The following is a 22,789-nucleotide window of genomic DNA, read 5'->3' as shown; positions in this document are numbered from 1 at the left end:
GAACATATCACATTTCACTGGATACTATATGTATAGATACTTATTATTATTATTTTTATTATTTTTTCTTGTTTTTTTTACTACTTTCTCACTATTGTGCGCTTAATATTTTTAGGTAAAATAATACAAACGTAGAATGTGGATTTAGTTTAACTTAGTCAAGCGGTGAACGCGATTTAAATAAGTAACGATTTATAAGAAGAATTGTGAAAAAAAAAATTCCAACTGTGAAAAAAATTCAATAATAATAAAGCGTTTAATGAATAATATAATATAAAAATGTAACATTAATATGTATATAAAAACATAAAAAATTTTAAATAATTTAAGAAATATTTATAAAAACATAAACAAATAATAAACTAAATACTTAAATAGAATTGAAAATTTGGAAAAGTATTATATAATTCTGTGCTACAATAAAGCCATACTACAGTAGGCAATTAATGTTTTAAGATATTTTGTATAAAATTCGTTTTAGTGGTTTGCAATGCAACGTATAGTTATTAAAGTAAACGGAAATTTTTAATTATCAATTTGCTAAATTATGAAGAATAAAAATATGTATTTATATCAAGTTCATTTGCTGTAGGCTTTACAGTTTGTACTTGAAAAAAGAAATTACTATTTGTAACTTGAGTGTAAGACATAGTTTAAATATAAAAGACTTCCATGCCATATTCAATAGCTAATATAGCTACAATCGCACGAATATATTTGTATATACATACGAATCTTCATTTCCACAACTAAATGATGGGCGTGTATCTGACATAATAATGACAAAATACAAGTGTATAATAATCAACCTAAAGACTGAAATAGCGACAGCAAAAAATTCTTTTAAAATAACTCTTATTTAAGAAAAAATAAAAAAAAAATTAACTATTTAAATACTAAAAAAATATGTATATAAGTAATACACACCACATTTGGGTAACATCACAAGTAGACAAGAACATAACATACAAATTTAAAGTGAAGTTCAAGTGATAATAAAGCTTAATTTAAAAGCTTATATCATTGTAATCTTATACTGTGATTAAATTTGTATTAAATTTGTTTAAAAGAAAACAAAAAAAAAAAACAAGTTAGAGTGCTATATTCGGCTATGCCGAATCTTAAATACCCTCCACCAGCAAGCTACTTTTTATTGAAACCCATTTAACTATCTAATTTTTAGATAACTTGGCAAAATTTTTGTTTCCTTATTGAGGGTACTAACATTTATGCATATGTCAAACTAATTTTAATTAGGTCGAGAAAAATGTATATTAATAGGCCAGTTTGAAAACATTTTAATATAATGATTAACTGTACACAGAACATACTCATTTTGAATTTTATCCGGATATAATCATTTAATTGTTAAGTGATTTTCAGAAGTATACCTTATATGGGAGCTAAGACAACCTATGGACCGATCCGGAAGAAAAAATCCGTAGAATGATTTATATATACAAAATACACATTTATGTCGAATTTTATCCCGATAACTTTGATTGTTAATGTGCATTTGAGTAATTTTCGGAAATGGTCCTTATATGGGAGTTGTGACCAATTAACCGATAAGAAAAAAAATCGTATAATGATTTATATGCCAAAAAAAATTCAAGTCGAATTTTACTACAATAGATTTATTAATTAATGAAATATGTGCGTTTAGGTGATTTTCGGAAGTGAACTTTATATGTATAGGAGCTACGACCTTACACAAAACATATTTGTGTCGAATTTTATCAAATTATCTTTATTTGTTAATGAAATATGTGCGTTTAAGTGATTTTTTTGAAGGAGCTATTACCATATATGGAACAATCCGGAAAAAAATTGGTAGAATGATTTATATGCTCACAAAACATATTCAAGTCGTACTTTATCCAAATAGCTTTATTATTCAAAGAAATATGTGCGTTTAAGTGATTTTCGTAAGTGGACCCTCTATCGGAGCCTATCCGGAAAAAATTTCGTAGAGTGATTCATATAAAGACAAAACATATTTGTGTCGAATTTTATCAAGATAACTTTATTTGACAATGAAATATGTATTTTTAAGTGATTTTCGGAAATGGGGAGCTATGACCAATAATATGACCAATAATGGACCGATCCGTAAAAAATTTGGTGAAATGATTTGAATGTACACAAAACGTATTTTTGTCGAACTTTATCTCAATAGCTTTAGAATTCAATGAGATATATGTGTTTAAGTGATTTTCGGAAGTGGACCTTATATGGGAGTTATGACCAATTATGGGCCTATTCGGAAACAATTTTGTGGAATAATTCATATTTATACGAAATATATTTATGTCGAATTTTATCACGATAGCTTTATTTGACAATGAAATATGTATTTTTAAGTGATTTTCGGAAATGGGGTTATATGGGAGCTATGACCAATAATGGACCGATCCGTAACAAAATTAGTAAAATGATTTTTATGTATACAAAACATATTTGTGTCGAATTTTATCCCGATATCTTTATAATTCAATGAAATATATGCGTTTAAGTGATTTTCGGAAGTGGACTTTATATGGGAGCTATGACCAATTATGGACCTATCCGGAAAAAATTTCGTAGAGTGATTTATATTTAGACTAAACATATTTGTGTCGAATTTCATCAAGATAGCTTTATATGACAATGAAATATGAGCTTTTAAATGATTTTTGGAAGTGGGCCTTATATGGGAGCTATGACCAATAATGGACCGATCCGTAACAAAATTAGTAAAATGATTTGTATGTATACAAAACATATTTGTGTCGAATTTTATTCCGATATCTTTATAATTCAATGAAATATATGCGTTTAAGTGATTTTCGGAAGTGGACTTTATATGGGAGCTATGACCAATTATGGACCTATCCGGAAAAAATTTCGTAGAGTGATTTATATTTAGACTAAACATATTTGTGTCGAATTTCATCAAGATAGCTTTATATGACAATGAAATATGAGCTTTTAAATGATTTTCGGAAGTGGGCCTTATATGGGAGCTATGACCAATAATGGACCGATCCGTAAAAAATTTCGTAGAATGATTTGTATGTACACAAAACATGTTTAACTCGAATTTTATCACAATAGCTTTATTCATCAATGAAATATGTGCGTTTAGGTGATTTTCGGAAGTGGACCTTGTATGGGAGCTATGGCCAATTGTGGACCGACTGAGATCTGCGTTGATAGTATGATTTCTGTTCATATTATATTTGCATGTGCAAAATTTTGTGTTGATACCGATATAGTTGAGGGAGTTATTAGCGATAAACTAATTTCCGGGAATATATACCTTTGTATGGGGGCTATGGGAAATATTGGATCGATTGTAAAGATTTTCAACATAATTGATCACTGCCATGAAAAAATAATGTGTGACAAAATTCATCGAAATATCTTTAGTAGTTTCTGAGAAAACTTCAAAAGAATGATGAAAAAAACGTAATTTTTTTCGAGGTAGTCTGAAATTTTCACTCATAGCTTTTTACGTTGTGAACCGATTTTGCTGATTTTCAATACCAAACTGCTTAGGATAACAATAAATATTTTGGGTGAATTTGGTTGATTTCCTTTCCTTAGTTTTAACGTGAGCGTGTTTTACACAGACAGACAGACAGACAGACAGACGGACAGACGGACAGACGGACAGACGGACAGACGGACATAGCTAAATCGACTCAGAATTTCATAAGGACCCAGAATATATATACTTTGTTGGGTCTTAGATGAATATTTCTTGGTGTTACACACGGAACGACAAACTTATATATACCCTCTATCACCACTGATGGTGGTGGAGGGTATAACAAGAAATATTTTCTTGCTTTTTACTTCTCTTCTTCTAATGTACTTTTACTATAAACATGAGCGTATAAGTGATAAATTGTTTTGAGGGGAATATTTATTGATTATACGTAACGTAAACAGACTTCATATATTTAGCGGAATAAAACCGTAAAAAAAAACTTTTGATATTCTCATCTAGAGGTGCTCCTAAGCTCAGCTTGATCATCTAATAGGCGTTTAAAATTTCTATCAAAGTTTAAAATTTCAAAAAAGTTTTTTTATAATTCCCTACACCACTATAGTGCGGAGGATATATTGGGTTTGTGCTGATGTTTGTAACGCACAGTAATATTGATTCTATACCCACCTTAAAGTATACCAATCGACTTAGAATCATTTTCTAAGTCGATTTAGCTATGTCCGTCCGTCCATGTAAACTTTGTAATCAAACTACATGTCGTAATTTTGAAGATAATTCAATGAACTATGGTACATGATCTTCTATTGTTTCAGGGACGAAGCCTAAAATGGTTAAGATCGGTCCATTATTTTACCTAGACCACATACAACTGAACCCCTGAATAGGGCTTGTAAACTTTGTAATCAAACTACAGGTCGCAATTTTTGAGATAATTCAATGAAATTTGGCACATGATCTTCTATGGTACCGGAGACAAAGTCTATTGAAAATGGTTAATATCGATTCATTATTTCACCTAGGCTTTATACAACTGAACTCGCCGAATATGGTTCTAAAGTTCATAATTATGTTTAATATACTCGTATTTCGACAAAAAGCTGCTAAGCCGAGTTCTATACTAGCCTTGATGACCCTCATGAATTTTATAATTATAGGGTCTCATTTTGAAGAACGAAAAAATAACAGAAAGTTTTCTTTTATAGGTTCTCATTAACTCCGGTCTCTACATGCTAAATTTTATGTTTCTAGGTTCAATATTATAGAAATTTCACAAAATATCTTTTGAAGAACGAAAAAGTACCAAAAGTCTTCTTATATAGGTTCTCATTTACCCCTCGCTGTACATACTTAATTTCATGTTTCTAGATTCAATATTATATAAAACTTAAAAAGTACCAGTTAAAGAACGAAAAAGTACCAAAAATCTTTTCCTACAGATTTTTATTCACTCAGGACTCTGAATGGTTATACACAGAGGGAAAAAATATATACACGCCTGGTACCAAATTGACACCAAATTTTTCAATAACATCCGTTGTCAAGTATATACATACTTACATACATACAACAACAACATGTAATGTAGACCAAGCAACTTTGTCAAAATTGCAACAATTCGTTGTAGCAAACCAAACTTTATGCACATCCGTTGACTAAAAGTTAACAAACGTGGTAAGATCAAAATGCGTTGTAAATAGTGAGCTCACCACGTTTGTTAACATTTAGACAACGGGTGTGCATAAAGTTTAGATTGCGACAATGAATTGTTGCAATGTTGACAAAGTTGCGTGGTCTACATTATATGTTGTTGTTATATGTGTGTATATACTTGACAACGGATGTTATTGAAAAATTTGGTGTCAATTTGGTACCAGGCGTGTATATATTTTTTGTTTCCTCTGTGTAGGTTCAATATTATAGAAACTTCAAAAAGTACCTGAAGAGCGAAAAAGTACTAAAAAAAGTCTCTTTATATGGTTCTCAGAATAAGGCTCTATATGCTTATTATATATTTCTATGTTCAATATTATAGAAACTTCAAAAAGTACCTTTTGAAGAACAAAAAAGTACTAATAAAAAGTCTTCTTATTTTAGGTTCAATATCCGTTAAAAAACGAAAAATAATCCTTGGTGCCAGAGTTACAAATAACATCCTATTAGAAATTGTTTTTGTAATTTCTAACATTTTTAATATTTTTTTAATAATCCCTGTTTAATTTGCCACACACAATATTCCATCTGTGATTTTGGCAACAACAAAACAATAACGCAACACAGCTTCATAAGTAACGTTCTAATCATGCTCTGTTTTATTGTTATAAACAAACAAACTAAGTACAATAACAAAATTTATCATATTGTTGTTTCTCTTTTTGTCATTGCATGCTCAAGCATGCTAATATGTTGACACATTTTTCAGAAGTTGCCTTGGATTTTTACTAATATTTCCGTTAATTATGGACCGATTTTACTGATTTTAAAAAACGATCTTCTCGAAAGCATGTCTGATAGAATTTTTGAGGATTCGGATCCTGCAGATATATAGAGTCTTCTGAAAATTGATTTCAATATACACACAGACATGTTACCTTGATGCAATCTCCATCTTGGTGTTATTGCAATATCCCTGGAAAAAGACGTGCTATCAATATCTCTAGTCCGCCGGAACTCTAAACTGGAATAATTTGACAAGGGGTCGAACCAGAGCACTATATAATATGTCACTACGGGTGGCCAGTTACCCGCAGGACTTGGCTGGTCAGTTGGTTAAGGTTCCTTAGGGATCCTAAGGATCTACCAAATATGTCTCGAGATGCTGTTGCCGAATCAACAGGGCCATCTCAGTAGTATGGTTGCGCGGGCTTTAAAAGGTTAAGAAATGCACTGGAATGGGTCATTAATTGATGGGGATTGCATTTTCATGACACCTAAAGGGTGGTCAACTTCCGATGTACCGGAAGATTGATTTCACCTCATGTTGCGGTTGTCTTCCCTTCTATTGACTTTAGACCAGTGATTGCTTTTTCCTTTTCGGGATTTGCATTGTGATTGATCCCATGCTGCCAGTCATTCCGCAACAGGGCTACTATGGCAAGAGATTAGATAGCTCGAGTACTTCAACAAAGTGCTTATACATTGCCACCTGAGATCTTCAGGGGCGCATAGCAACCGTTCTCAAGTCTACCTATTGGATATAGAAAATCACTATGAAATAAGGCCGTCAAGGCAGGTGTTCACGTTCAGCACATTCTATACACAGACAAGTTATTTCCCCCACTAGGGGCATATCTCCTTGATGTATAGAGGGTATAGAGGTGCTACCTCTAGTCTGCCGGTACTATAGATTGGTTATTATGAAATGTATCCTTGGCCTTTCCTTGGAATGATTTAACATGGTGTTGAACCAGAGCAACACATAATATGGTACTACGGGTGGACAGTTGCCCGCAAGACTTTGTCCTGACTGGTCAGTGGGTTGAGGTTCCTTTGGGATCCAGGTAGTGGCTTCCTAATTCGCGGGAAGAAAAAGTGGCGGTTAAATGACTGATGCAAGGTGAAATCTATAACTTCGGTGGTGTTGCCGAAGTCAACAGATATCCCACAGAGGAATGACTGTGAGACCAAGTGTTAGAAATGAGTTGTTGTTAAATGTATCATACAGGATGAATATAGGAGTATATGGGTCTTCCTCAGCCTTAAACCTAGAGTTAGTGTGTCAGATGAATGAGAAGTGTGCTGGGTTGAATGGTGAAGAATGAAAGGTAACTTATACAAGTTTCCTTTTCCTTCCCTGTCCAGGAATGTTCAGGGAAAACTCTGTTTATACCGGATTTACCACAGTGTGTTCTCTGTGAATAAGAACAAAGTCTTCGGCCTTTTGTGCGTGTAAGATACACAAAGGGGGCATTGGTGAGTCGTCACAAAAACTCACCCTGTGGATGAAATTCTTACACCAAATTTAATAACGATTTGCAAATCTAATTTTCTTGATAAAATGTAGTTTTTTTTCTATTTATTCAACTTTTGACGTTGCTCATACATAATGACTTAACTTTTTTTACTCGGATATACTATATAACAAATCTTTGTACATCATTTGTGAACATCTAATTTATTCGTTATTTAACACTTAATCAGTTTTGTAGCAAAAGTTTATCTAGTTTACAGTTTGATTCTCTTTGTGATCTTAATTTTATTTTTTTTTGTGTGAACTTTAAATAATCCTTTTATTTGATATCTCAACACTATCTTATCTGACGTTTTGTTGTTTTAGCAATTACTACTACTTTAAATTAAATTCTAAACAAAAATATGAAAATGCAAATAAATCAAAAAGGTGTCATTAATTAACAGAAGTCTTGTGTTTACTGTCTATCTAGTACGTGTTATAAAAAAAGTACAAAAGTATTTTTTTTTATTTTATTAAAATATTATATTATTTTAGCAAAATTCTTGGAAATAATGCAAATTTTAAATGCATTATTTGTAGTATTGTAGTTCATTCAGTTGTGGATTAAGAACAATAAACGAAAGTTAAAAAATTTCCAAATACCAAATGTTGGTTTGATTTCAATTGTTCCTAAGCTACATACGTAATCCGAAACATTGGTATTATTCAATCTATTAATCTCGCTTGGTTAACCGATTAATTTTAATTGGTTTATTGTTTGAGTAATTGAAAATTAAATGTTCTAATGTCCTGGAAGCTAAATCAATAAGATTGAAGTCGATAAGACCGAATCTCGTCTAAATTTCATTCATTTGGAGAAATTTAGGCTTAACAGAGAAAATTGACGACTCAGAACCAGCTACAGATTTGAGCCGTCATTTCTGTATTAGCTTTCGAAGTTATTGGAACGAAAAATCGATTTTAAAAGAAAATCGGTTGGGAGCCGGTTTTCAGCTTCAATGTCTTATAGTGAAGTGAAGTAGTTCTCTAGAATTTTCCAATCAGAGTTGCTGAGGGAAGTAATATCTGAAATAACATAATATTTGAATCTAATTTCAATAAAAAACAATGCTTAGTATGCTCTACATTCGTCTGAATCCATTTGTCCAATTTGTTTAGGGTCATTCCGTAGAATCTTTTTAGTACCACTTTCCATTTTATTAGTATAAACTCCCGAATAGTATTCTCACGCCATTGTTTCAATCCTAGTTGCGTTGAACGGGTTTGCATTCATCAGGTTAACTTCCTCGAGGTCACCACTCATATATATTGAAGGTCTCGTGTGACTGCCTTTTTACCTCCTCAGCTCATGTCACTGCAATTGAGCACAGGGTGTAGCCGGTAGTACTTGGGGAATTGACAAAGATACCTTGTTGGCAACCTAAAAATCAATTGGCCGGTCAGTGATCAATGTGGTCTAATTCGCTTAGCGATATCCAGTGGAGGAATATTCAAAGTTGCCATCCCCCCGAGGCATGTTTCCTTAATGAAGACCCAATCTTGGTGTATTGCAATTCCGGGATATATAGCAGCTACCAGTACCTCTAGTCTGGCGCGACTATAAACTGGTGATGATCAAATGTATCCTCGGCCTTTACTTGGAATGATTTGGTATAGGGTCGAATTAGAGAACCACATAACCTGGTACTTCGGGTGGCCAGTTGCCCGCCTGGTCAGTTAGTTGAGATTTCTTCGGGATTAACGTAGTGGATGTGATTTAAACCCAAATTCGCGGGAAGAGAATTTGCCGGTTAAAGGACTGATGTACGGTGGAATCTATAATTCGGGATAAGTTCGGTGCTGTTACCGAGGTCATCAGACACCCAACAGAGGAGCGACTGTGGGACTAAGCGTAGAAAATGAGTTGGTGTTAAGTGTTCATGATAGAGAATGAATGCAGGGGTCGGATCTTGCCATATACCTAGAGAGAGTGTGTTGAATGTTGTTCTCTATGAGTGTGTCGGATGAATGAGAAGTGTGCTGGGTTTAATGGTGAAATCTGGATGAAATGTATCTTATAGGTATCAAGTGATATCATTAAATTTTCCTTCCTTATCCGTGTATGTTCAGAGAAAACTCTGCTCATACCAAATTTACCACTCTGTGAGTAAGAACAAAGTCCTTATTGGATGGATTCGTGTTTCAGTTAATCGAATAACGCCTCTAGGTACTGTTGCCGACTCAACAGAGGCCATCTCATCTGCATGATTGTAAACGGAAGTGATGTTCTTGCATCTTGGAAATTTAGCAACGGGGCAGCAATGGTCAGATATGGGAGAGCTCGAGTACTTGAGGAAAGTGCTTGCACATGGACCGGCCCACCAAGTACAAAAATTGCCATCTGCGTGTAAGATACACGGCGGTGGTGAGTCGTCTCAGAAGCTCAAACTCAATACGGCAGTTGTTCATGTAAAGCACTTCGTCATTCAATCAAAGATGCCAAAAAGGTGCTGTCTTACGGTAACCTCGGAATACCACCTATACGAGGAAACGAAGGTCCTCAAGGACAAGGAGCAGAATATCATCTTGCCTAACAATTCCTCCTGGCATGTGCCAACTTTAACATCACACTTGGATGCTCTGCCAAAGCATGGAAAGACCTCTGTGTATACAGGAGAGCATACGAGAGAGAGAGCATAATTGCAGGATAATGAAGGATGCAGCATTGAATGACATTCATAGTGATATCATCAATACCGCAGTTTCAGATTACCGCATTAATGTTGTCCTTGCCTATAGCAGAAATAGAAAAGAACCTGCCGCGGAAAACAGTATTTACTCTGGCACAACTTAGATCCAGATGGAACAACATTTTCAAAGCCTAGTGGTCCCGCATAAACCGTGCCGTTCCCTGACCAGTATGTTGTCAGGGTCCTCATGACAACCATCACATATTCAAAGCCTAATGGTCCCGCATAAACCGTGCCGTTTCCTGACCAGCATGTTGTCAGGGTCTTCTTGACAACCATCACATATTCAACTATCTAGCTCACCCTACTTCACTTAACCCAATAGATTTATGGACTAGCCCAATTTCTTTGGGTTTCTGTGTTTTAAATTTAGATCCCCTTTCACGTTTTGTCTCCCAACTTAGGGCCATACGTGTAGCAACAAATACCTATAGGTATTTTTGCTAATTTTTCGCTTGACCATGATGTTCTATGTTTGATGAGTGCCTTAAAGTTTAGGACAAATTCTGTTTTAGGTCACGTCCGATATTTGTTCATGGTCTTCCATTGTATCCTTTGTACATATACCGTATACAAGAGCCATTCTGCTGAACCGGTTTATATCTCATATACATTTTGTGGAAATATCCAATAACATTACCAGATCCTTAGTTAACGCGAAGCTTATGGCCCCGCCTATAACTAAGCAGCATGTACGTTGAACTCTCTGTAATATTTGTATAAATATAAATGCGCCTTGTTTGGTTTAAGATAAGTCCCCGAATAACTATGTATATATCGAATTCAAACATTTAAACAAAAACCCATGTAAGAGAACACCACACTTGGCATTCCGTTTCGTTCAAGAAAATTTAAAAAATTTATCGAAATTCTGTTCTTGAAGCTATTTTATTCTATTCGCGAATAAAGCAAATGTAAAAATATATAATCCATGACAATGCAATATATATCAGAAACTTAAAGTTAAGTTCATTTAGCGCAGCGAAAGGCAGAGAGTAAAAAATTTATTCTCTGACTGGTTTAGCTTGTTTTTTATACATGTGTGAGCATACGTATGCGTAAAAGAAAGAGTACAAGAGAGCTCACTGCGTTTCGCTGCTTTAGCGCTACTCTCTTTGGTATACAAACTCTCTTTGCTATATAAAGTCAATATTATTTTTCATTTCTGAACCACACTCACACTAGCGAACGGAAAACAGATCATCAAGTATGAGTTTTATGATGTTTTATGTCAATCACGTTTAAAAAATTTCTTTAAACAAAGAAATTGTAAATATATGAATACTTATGTATGTTTGCTTATTTGACAGAATTAACAACAAAATCTCATGATAAACATTCAAATAACAAACAACAAGAATAATCATATAGTAGTATGAAAAAAGAAAATACAGAAAGAAAATCTTATTCTGACAAGTGGGTGATGATATCGTGTGGCGTTTTGACTCCCTCTCAATAAAATAATAGAATTGGATTATATTATAAAAATACCAGCATATGTATGTAAGTAAGTATTTCTATACGAATGTATGTTCGTGTGTGTTTGTCTATATGATGACAATTCTAAATTGGACTAACTCAAACATTATTTGCAAAAGTGCGAGATAGACAAATGACAGTTTTAAAATAGAAAACTCAGATAAATATTTAGATATGTAGATATAGATAATCGTAGACAAAGAATTGTTTATACTGATGCTGTTACGTAGACCCGTCTCGTCACGGTTAGTCCCTTAGTTCTTCAAGATTTCATTTCATTTACATATTTATAAAACAACAACAACAATAACAGCACTGACTGACAATCATAATGATAATATTGCAATAATGATAATAATCAACAGAGAAATTATGGACACAGAAAGATTATTTTGAGAACTAAAATGACAAGTGCAAAAAAAAAAAACTGACAAAAACACACATTCAAACTCAGAGAAGAGTAAATGAAACTGTAATAAAATTAATAAAGATACTGGAAAAAAAAATCATAAAGTACCAACAAAAATTTAATCATTCACCAAAGTTTTATTATTAATGAAGTTAGTATTTTGAAAAGTTAACATTTTTCTGGTGACTGTCCTACTGTACAGTTCATCATTAAAATTAAAAATCGAAAATAAAAACTATTAAAACAAAGTGTGGTGGTGTTCATCTTTATTTTTTAGCCAAAAAATCTCTAAACAAATGTCCTTATTTTATATAAATAAATAATTAAAAAATAAAAAAATAATAATGGTTGAAATTGAAAATCAAACATCCAATACAATGGATGCCAATGCTAAACAGACAACACAAACTGTCACCAGTGTCCATAGTGATAATCCCGAAGAAATTACTGCAGAATCGAAATTATTAAATAGTAGTAGTAACGGTAGTGCTCCTAAAAATGGTTTAAAAAAACAAAAAAGTGTTAAATCCGAACAGGATCGTAAAATGACCGAAGATATAAATAAATTATTACGTGATATGCCACTGACAGATGATATGACATGTGGTTTTTGGATATTTAAGGGAACATTTTTTCAAAGGTAAGTAATTGTGATTTCAAAGGATTCCAGAAATATATTTAATAATCGTTTCATTCTTAAAAGTATCTGAATAAACGTTTGGGTTTTGTATTAAATATGTATTAACCTAAGAAAATATGTTTCAAAGTGAAAATATAGAAAGGATTTTGAAAAAATATTACTTTTTAACGTATAAGTTTTCAATTTGGTACTCCAAATCAACAAAATCGGTTCAGAACGTAACAAGTTTTGAGTAATAATTTCAGACTACCTCAAAAAAATACGTTTTTTTTCCTAATTTTCAAGTAGTTTTCTCAAAAACTATCAACGATAACTCTGTAACACGTAACCATGGATCAATTATGTTCAAACTCAAAGCAATCAGTCCAAAATTTTCCCATAGCCCCCATACAAAGGTACATATTCTTGGAAATTGATATATATCGGTATCATTTCCACATATACATAATATAAACAGAAATCATCATACCAACGTAAATCTGTAAAGGTCCATAAGCTCCCATATAAGGTCCACTTCCGAAAATCACTTAAATACACATAACTAACAACATAAATATGTTTTGTCTAAACATATAATTATAGTGATACTCTTCAAAATCTCTTTCGGCTCGGTCCATAACTGGCCCTAGCTCCCATATAAGGTCCACTTCCGATAACCACGTAAACGCACATATTTTATTACTAAATAAAGATATCAGGATGAAATTTTTTTAAGAATCAGTACATAATTGATCATAGCTCTCATAGCGTGCACTTTCGAAAAACACACATTTCTAACAACATAAATATGTTTTGTCTAAACATATAATTATAGTGATACTCTTCAAAATCTCTTTCGGATCGGTCCATAATTGGCTCTAGCTCCCATATTAGGTCCACTTCAGATAACCACATAAACGCACATACTTTATTACTAAATAAAGATATCAGGATGAAATTTTTTTAAGAATCAGTACATAATTGATCATAGCTCTCATAGCGTGCACTTTCGAAAAACTCACATTTCATTGATGAAGATATCGAAATAAATTCCACATAAATAAGTTTTTTTGGTATATAGTCTAACATTTCTTTATTGGATAGGCCCGTAATTTGACATGGCTCACATATAAGTTCCACTTCTAAAAAGAAGTAAACGAATATACATAATTCATTACTAAATAAAGATATCGAGATAAAATTTATCATAAATGTACTTAAAGTATATGTAAATCATCCAGCTATTTCTTTCCGGATTGGTTCATAGTTGGTCATACCTCCCATATAAAGTCCACTTCTAAAAATTACTTAAACGCACATATTTCAAAAAGAGATATCGATATAAAATTCGACATTAGTATATTTTGTGAATAAATAAACGAAAAATTCTGCAACATTTTTTCCAGATCAGTCCATTATTGGTCATAGCTCTGATATAAGGTTCACTTCAGAAAGTTACTTTAATTCCATATATTTCATTCACTATGTAAGGATATCCGAATAAAATCCGACATGAGTATGTTTTGTGTATTGATAAATCACTCTACGAAATTTTGTTGGTATTGGCTCATTTTTTTGGTCATAACTCCCATATAAGGTCATCATTCGAAAATCGCTTGAATGAATATAATTTATTAACATAACGATATTCAGGTTAAAATTCGACAGGAATATATGCAAATTATTCTCTGAAATATTTTAATTAAATATACCCTACACTACTATAGTGAGGAGGGTATTATGCGTTTGTGCTGATGTTTGTAACACCGACAAATATTGGTCTTAAAGTATACCAATCGGCTCAAAATCACTTTTTGAGTCAATTTAGCTATGTCCGTCTGTTCGTCAATCCGTCTGTCCGTTTGTCTGTGAGTCCATGTAAACCTTGTGTGAACACTACAGGTAGCTATTTTCAAGATAATTTGATGAAATTATGAAAGTACATACTCTTCTTTTGACCCAAGAACGAAACCTATTGAAAATGGTTAAAATCGGTCAATTTTTTCGCATAGACCCCATACAACTATACCCCCCAAATATGGCTTTTGAGCTCGTAAATATCTTAAATGTTCTGGGATTACTCCAAAAATCGACAAAACTTAGTTTTATATAAGTTTTAATGATACTGATGATTTTCGTAATGATCGGCCTCTTTTGACCCTTTCCCCCATATAAAGACCCCTTCATAAAATGCCTTGATGATCAAACTAAACTTAACTTCATAAATAACATTAATGTAGACGTAAAACTCTCTACCAAAATTTATAATGATGAATAAAATTGTGGACATTTAAGTAAAATTTTGAAGGGGGTTTTGTATAGGGGCCATGGTCAAATGACTATAATTAAAAAATTGATGAGAGTCATCAAGGCTAGTATAGAACTTGGTTTGCAGATTTTTGTCGAGATACGAGTATATTAAACATAATTATGAACTTAAAAGCCCTATTTGTCGGGTTCAGTTGTATGGGGGCTAGGTGAAATAATGGACCGATGTTAACCAATATGTCAATAGGCTTCGTCTCCGGTACCATAGAAGAACATGTGCTAATTTTCATTGAATTATCTTTAAAATTGCCACCAGTAGTTTGATTACAAGGTTTACAAGCCCGATTCAAGGGTTCAGTTGACCCTATCCCCCATATAAAGTCCCCTTTAGAAAATAACTTAAACGCTCATTACTGGCTCAAAAATGCAACATAAACAATATTTGTATTAACAAAAATTGTTCTACGAAATCTTCGGCGCCTTTAAGGCTCATTAGTGGCATTAAAATACGAGTAGATATAAGAAATTCAACATAATCAAGTTTTATGGGAACTGAAATCTTTCTACCGGTTATGTTGAGGATGGATCGATAAATGACCACTTCAGAAAATTACTTTAGCTCTCATTAGTTACTTAAAAATACGACTTAGGCGATGAAACAAAACAACTTTATGAAGATCAGTCTATAATTGACCCTTATATAAGATTCACTCCTGAAAATGACTTTAACGCTCATCTGTTACTCAAAAGTTCTTACAAATTACGGTCGTTTTATAGGAACTGAAATTTTTCAACTGAAATTGATGAGGATCGGTGGATAACTGATTCAACCCAAGATTATCAGTATCGTTCATAAAATTACTTTGAACCTCATGACTGAATTAAAGATACTAGTACAGCGATGAAATTCGATACAGATAATTTTTGTATAATCCGATAAGAATATGTCCATATAACCATTTCAACAAAAACAGTTCATGGTTATAAAAAATTTACCAAAAAAGAATTGTTAAAAGTAATCAATCCGATATGGTTATTTGTAAATTAATTATATTTGATTAATTAACTATCGGCAGTGGAAGCTATGGCTAATTATGAACCGATCCAGGTTTCAGTAGGTAATGCATTTTTATTGATATTAGTTTTCCATACAGATTGAGTAAGACCTTATATCATATATCAGGATTTTTGTGTTAATAATGCATAACTAACCGTAGCTCCCATAAAATATTTCAGAAATTAACACATCATTTATTTTATTTCATTTTAGATTCGCAAATCAAACATCCTATGTGGTACTCTACGGTTTGGTGGGCTGTATATTCTCAATGACATATGCCTACTTTAATGGAACGATAACAACTATTGAGAAAAGATTTAAAATACCATCCAAAAATACAGGACTGATATCAGTAGGTAATGATATAAGTCAAATGATGGTGTCAGCGGTGTTAAGTTATTATGCCGGTAGAGGTCATCGACCGAGATGGATAGGTTTTGGTAAGTTGTTTATATATATATATATATATATATATATATATATATATATATATATATATATATATATATTAACACTAATCTGAAATATGTACTAAGACGATTGCTTTGCTTTTAAGGTCTCTTAACGATAGTGGCATTTTGTATGCTAACGGCAGCTCCCCATTTCCTATATGGTCCAGGAGAGGATGCTTTAGCTTTAACTGCAGAATTTGGTGCTTTGCCAGATGAAAATGCCACCATGGAGGTGTTGGAAGAACAACGTTCAAAAACCTTATGCCGTCTTAGAGGGGACAGTATAGAATGTGAAGAGGGAGAGGGTAATTTTGCCCCTCAGGTGGTATTATTTTTAGCACAATTTATCTCAGGCATTGGTGGTTCTTTGTATTATACTTTGGGTGTTTCATATATGGATGATAATATTAAAAAATCCAAGACTCCCGTTTTACTAAGTGAGTTGCATTTATTTGATTTAGTAGTAGTTTATAGTTTTATGGACTTTACTACAAACCTAGAACTTTATTGAGTGCAATAAAGACAGTTTAGAGATAAGTAATTTTAGTTACTAGTATTTAACTATGATAAATTTTATTAATATAAAATTAAATATTAACATTGTTGAAGGTTAAAAGATTATTAAGTAAAATCATGCATTTTTTCAGGTCTATCATATTTCTTACGTATGCTGGGTCCTGCCATTGGTTACGCCCTAGCCTCCCTGTGTCTGCGCATCTACATAGCACCTCAATTGCATCCGGTCATTAAAATGAAAGATCCTCGTTGGTTGGGTGCTTGGTGGATGGGTTGGTTGATTATTGGTACCATGATTCTAATAACGGGTACTTGTTTAACTATGTTCCCACGAGAACTACCAAGAGCCGCTGCTAGACGTATGGTAGAAGATGAGCGTAAAAAGCAACGTGCTTCTGTGAAGGATAAAGAAAAAACGGAAAAGGAATTACTTAATGAACAGCTAGAAGATAAACCTGTTTTAGAACATAAGGCTTCATTTAAGGATATGATGATCACTTTCAAACGTTTGACCACCAATAAGACTTTAATGTATAATAATTTTTCATCAGTATTTTATTTCTTTGGTTATACACCGTATTGGATATTTACACCGAAATATATTGAAATACAATATCGTCAATCGGCCTCAACGTCTAGGTAACGATACTTTCCTTTAACCTTTAACCGGTTTTATTAAAAAGTCTGTTTAAATTTGTTACAGCATGGTTACTGGTACCGTGGCCTTAGCTTTCTCTGCTGTAGGCGTCTTACTTTCCGGTTTCATTATTTCCAAATATAAACCTCGTGCCCGTTATATGGCAGCTTGGAATGTTGTGGTGGGCTTCCTGACTGTAGCTGGTATTATGACCTATGCTTTTATTGGCTGCCCGGGCAATGAACAGTCCGTAGTGGTTAATATTCATGACAAGTAAGTTTTAATAGTTATTTTGATTTACTTGTGGTATTTATTTTAACATTTATTTTTTTAGATCTATAAGTAGTGCTCCTACTTGTAATTCAGATTGTGGTTGTGATTATGTTCGTTATTCTCCCGTATGTGGTGAAAATAATATGACCTATATATCTCCTTGTCATGCAGGCTGTAAGAAACAGCATATTACTAATAGCGGTGTGAAGGTAAGTTGAGGATGGGAAAGTAAACCTATAAATTATTTATATAGAAGGAATATAAATAGCAGGGACGAATATGAATAAAATATTAAAATCCGTTCTTGGTTCAAAAACGAACAGACTAGACTATAGACTAGACTATAGACTAGACTATAGACTAGACTACAGACTAGACTATAGACTAGACTATAGACTAGACTATAGACTAGACTAGACTAGACTATAGACTAGACTATAGACTAGACTACAGACTAGACTATAGACTAGACTACAGACTAGACTATAGACTAGACTACTAGACTAGACTATAGACTAGACTATAGACTAGACTATAGACTAGACTATAGACTAGACTATAGACTAGACTATAGACTAGATAGACTAGACTATAGACTAGACTATAGACTAGACTATAGACTAGACTATAGACTAGACTATAGACTAGACTATAGACTAGACTATAGACTAGACTATAGACTAGACTATAGACTAGACTATAGACTAGACTATAGACTAGACTATAGACTAGACTATAGACTAGACTATAGACTACACTATAGACTAGACTATAGACTAGACTATAGACTAGACTATAGACTAGACTATAGACTAGACTATAGACTAGACTATAGACTAGACTATAGACTAGACTATAGACTAGACTATAGACTAGACTATAGACTAGACTATAGACTAGACTATAGACTAGACTATAGACTAGACTATAGACTAGACTATAGACTAGACTATACACTAGACTATACACTAGACTATAGACTAGACTATAGACTAGACTATAGACTAGACTATAGACTAGACTATAGACTAGACTATAGACTAGACTATAGACTAGACTATAGACTAGACTATAGACTAGACTATAGACTAGACTATAGACTAGACTATAGACTAGACTATAGACTAGACTATAGACTAGACTATAGACTAGACTATATACTAGACTATAGACTAGACTATAGACTAGACTATAGACTAGACTATAGACTAGACTAAGACTAGACTATAGACTACACCTATAGACTAGACTTAGACTAGACTATAGACTAGGACTATAGACTAGACTATAGACCTAGACTATAGACTAGACTATATACTAGACTATAGACTAGGACTATAGACTAGACTATAGACTAGACTATAGACTAGACTATAGACTAGATATAGACTAGAGACTAGACTAGACTATAGACTAAGACTAGACTAATAGACTATAACTAATAGACTAGACTAGACTAGACTATAGACTAGACTATAGACTAGACTATAGACTAGACATAGACTAGACTATAGACTAGACTATAGACTAGACTATAGACTAGACTATAGACTAGACTATAGACTAGACTATAGACTAGACTATAGACTAGACTATAGACTAGACTAAAGACTAGACTATAGACTAGACTATAGACTAGACTATAGACTAGACTATAGACTAGACTATAGACCAGACTATAGACTAGACTATAGACTAGACTATAGACTAGACTATAGACTAGACTATAGACTAGACTATAGACTAGACTATAGACTAGACTATAGACTAGACAATAGACTAGAACTATAGACTAGACTATAGACTAGACTATAGACTAGACTATAGACTAGACTATAGACTAGACTATAGACTAGACTATAGACTAGACCTATAGACTAGACTATAGACTAGACTATAGACTAGACTATAGACTATACTATAGACTAGACTATAGGCTAGACTATAGACTAGACTATAAGACTAGACTATAGACTGGACTATAGACTAGACTATAGACTAGACTATAGACTATACTATAGACTAGACTATAGGCTAGACTATAGACTAGACTATAGACTAGACTATAGACTGGACTATAGACTAGACTATAGACTAGACTATAGACTAGACTATAGACTAGACTATAGACTAGACTATAGACTAGACTATAGACTAGACTATAGACTAGACTATAGACTAGACTATAGACTAGACTATAGGCTAGACTATAGGCTAGACTATAGACTAGACTATAGACTAGACTATAGACTAGACTATAGGCTAGACTATAGACTAGACTATAGACTAGATTATAGACTAGACTATAGACTAGAGTATAGACTACACTATAGACTAGTCTTTAATGTTGAATGTTATACCGACACCTTTAGAGTTCAATAAAATATATGTGTTTAAGTGATTTTCGGAAGTGAACCTTATATGGAAGCTATGACCGGACCGAAGGACATAGCTAAGTCGACTCAGAATTTCATAAGGATCAAGAATATATATACTTTGTTGGGTCTCAGATGAATATTTCTTGAGGTTACACACGGAATGACAAAGTTATATATACCCTCTATCATAACTGATGGTGGTAGAGGGTATAAAAAGTGGAAAACAATTCTGTAACTTCTAAACGGTTTTCAGGATTTTACTCGCGTAAAAAGGAAGTGGTGTCGAGTTTAAGTTTTGAATTTGGACCTCATAAGTCCACCAGGGGCGTAGTCGATTACAAAAGTTGGTAATGTCGAAATTCATCGTAAGTTAGTAGAAAGATATAAGTGCCTATAAAAATTGTTTAAAATAGATTTTAAAGCCATCTATTATCGTAAGTACTTGTATTTGAAAGCTATTAATGAGCACTGAAGTCATTTTCTGAAGTAGGCCTTCTGTGCGAGATAGAGTCAATTATGGGAGAGAGATTTTTGATCACATGAAACTTATTTTCAACTCTATCGTATTTTCAACAGACGGACGGATATTGTCTTAGAATTTGATGAGGACCCGTACTTGTGTAGTGCGTCTATCTATCCGTCCGTCTTTCAGTATAAGGCATGATAGAGCTTAGGAATTTTTCCCAAAATATTCACTATTGTTCAGATATTTTTGGTATTAAAATAGATAATATCGGTCAATGGTTTTAGGTAGACCCGCGGGTTCAGAAATCCCAAAGATGGAACAACATATAACAGATGTGGAATATTTAGTTTGATGTCAATATATTGGACTTCAGACGATATAAAAAACTTTCAAAGTAAATGTGTCTTCGCGCAGTTATAATGGTGATAAATGCGGGTTTGTCTTGAAAACCCGATGTGACGGAGGTATTCTGCTTTAAGGCAATTTAATAATTTAGAAAATTGTAGCTAAGGTTCTGTGTTTGGACCTTTTTGGAAATTTAACGGCCGTACAAGATTCCATTGGCTTATAATGTCGAAGACAATTTTGTTATTTCGATTTTAAAGCTTTGGGTGTTTGCAAGAGGACAGTTCATAGACTATAGTAAGTTTGTAGAATTAGCCGTATAGGATCCAATTGACTTAAGAAATCAAATATAATTTTGTTATTTCGACTTTGAAGCTTCGGGACAAAATCATCAGGAAATGCGGAAGTTGGTGTGATAAAGCTTTTTAAGCTTTGTTTTAGTGGTTTTAGTAAATCTCTGATCTATGTCATAAGACTATTTAATTATATTTTTATTTCCATTTTAGTATTTCTATGATTGTTCTTGCATACCCAGCGTCAATACCACCTTAAGCGGTAGTCCTGCCTTCCAGCGTTTAACATCAATGGATTTAACAGAAACTGATTTTAATATGAGTGATTCGACAACACCATCAATGATTACATCTTTATCCTCGTATCCAGATGTAAGTAGAAACAAAACGTTTATTAAGATCAATCAATAACGATGATGAAAAATTGAAACTGCATAACTAACACTTTTTTGAACCTAATATAAGTTATATTAGTTGTCTGGAGTCAACCTTTCTTTGTCGAAATAAAATGTTATATATAAAATTATTACAACATCTATACTTCTTTATCTTAGGTACTATTTGGTAGTGGTGGTCAAGCTATGTCTGGTGCCTGTTCGGTAAATTGCTTCACACAATTTGTAACATTCCTTGCGGTAATGTGTCTGTTGAAATTCATTGGTGCCACAGGAAGAGCTTCAAATTTTCTAGTATCGGTACGTTGTGTACCGGAAAAGGATAAAACAGCAGCCATGGGTTTTGGTATGATGATGATGTCTATGATGGCTTTTATACCCAGTCCTATATTCTTTGGTTGGGTATTAGATAGATTGTGTTTGGTGTGGGGTAAAACTTGCTCCAATAAAGGCAACTGTTGGTTATACGATCCAGAATCCTTAAGGTATAAACTATAAAAGGTTTAATTAACATATCCAAATACTTACATCATAATATTTTTTCCCACAGATATACCCTCAATATGACTGCCGCTGTTTTTGTTACTATTGGTGCCATTTTCGATTGTGGTGTTTGGTATTATGTTAAAGATTTGAAAATCTTCGATGAAGAAGTTAAAGATGTAGAAATGGAAATTGTTCAACATGAGGAAGAGGAAATGAAAACTGAAATTTAATTAAAGCGAAATTATCTATCTAAGTTTTTAGTTGAATTTATATCCCTTTTTTTAAACCCTTTTTCTATCATCTCTAAAGTTTGTGTGAATGCGTGTGTTTATTTGTATAGAGAGCGAGCGAGCAGTGTCTGTGTGCATGTGTATGTTTATTTGTTTAAAGAAATAAACATTTTTTCTTATCATTTTGTATTTTAAGCCAAAAAAAAAATAATAATAAATTCAATAACGATTGTTGTTTATTAAATAATTTTAATATATTTCTAAGTGTTAATATGTGAACATTTGTAAAGTGGCCATAATGAAATAAAAAACTAAATGATTGTTTAATAAATTTAAATAAAAGAAAAA

The 22,789-nt window shown here is 33.0% G+C and overlaps 1 protein-coding gene across 2 annotated transcripts; it reads left to right on the top strand.

The window, feature by feature from the left end:
* The first annotated feature begins 266 nt into the window (after nucleotides 1–266).
* LOC119611947 (solute carrier organic anion transporter family member 74D-like) lies at nucleotides 267–22,789 on the top strand. 2 transcript variants are annotated; one of them, XM_037967640.1, is made up of 9 exons: nucleotides 267–281; nucleotides 16,181–16,410; nucleotides 16,527–16,859; nucleotides 17,070–17,577; nucleotides 17,642–17,848; nucleotides 17,910–18,057; nucleotides 21,544–21,702; nucleotides 21,885–22,210; nucleotides 22,276–22,774. In XM_037967640.1, exons 2-9 carry the CDS (start codon nucleotides 16,239–16,241, stop codon nucleotides 22,439–22,441), a joined length of 2,019 nt encoding a protein of 672 aa, XP_037823568.1. In that variant the 5' UTR covers nucleotides 267–281; nucleotides 16,181–16,238; the 3' UTR covers nucleotides 22,442–22,774. The 2 variants fall into 2 exon arrangements, with proteins under 2 accessions (XP_037823568.1, XP_037823567.1); XM_037967639.1 differs by lacking the exon at nucleotides 267–281 and adding an exon at nucleotides 12,199–12,663 and having other exon boundaries at nucleotides 22,276–22,789.

Source organism: Lucilia sericata, unplaced genomic scaffold, assembly GCF_015586225.1.
Source record: "Lucilia sericata isolate MDLA Ls3-8-SP2 unplaced genomic scaffold, ASM1558622v1 Contig001562F_arrow, whole genome shotgun sequence".
Lineage (NCBI taxonomy): Eukaryota > Metazoa > Arthropoda > Insecta > Diptera > Calliphoridae > Lucilia > Lucilia sericata.
The sequence above is the reverse complement of the archived record's forward strand: the minus strand, read 5'-3'. Positions and strand labels throughout refer to the sequence as shown.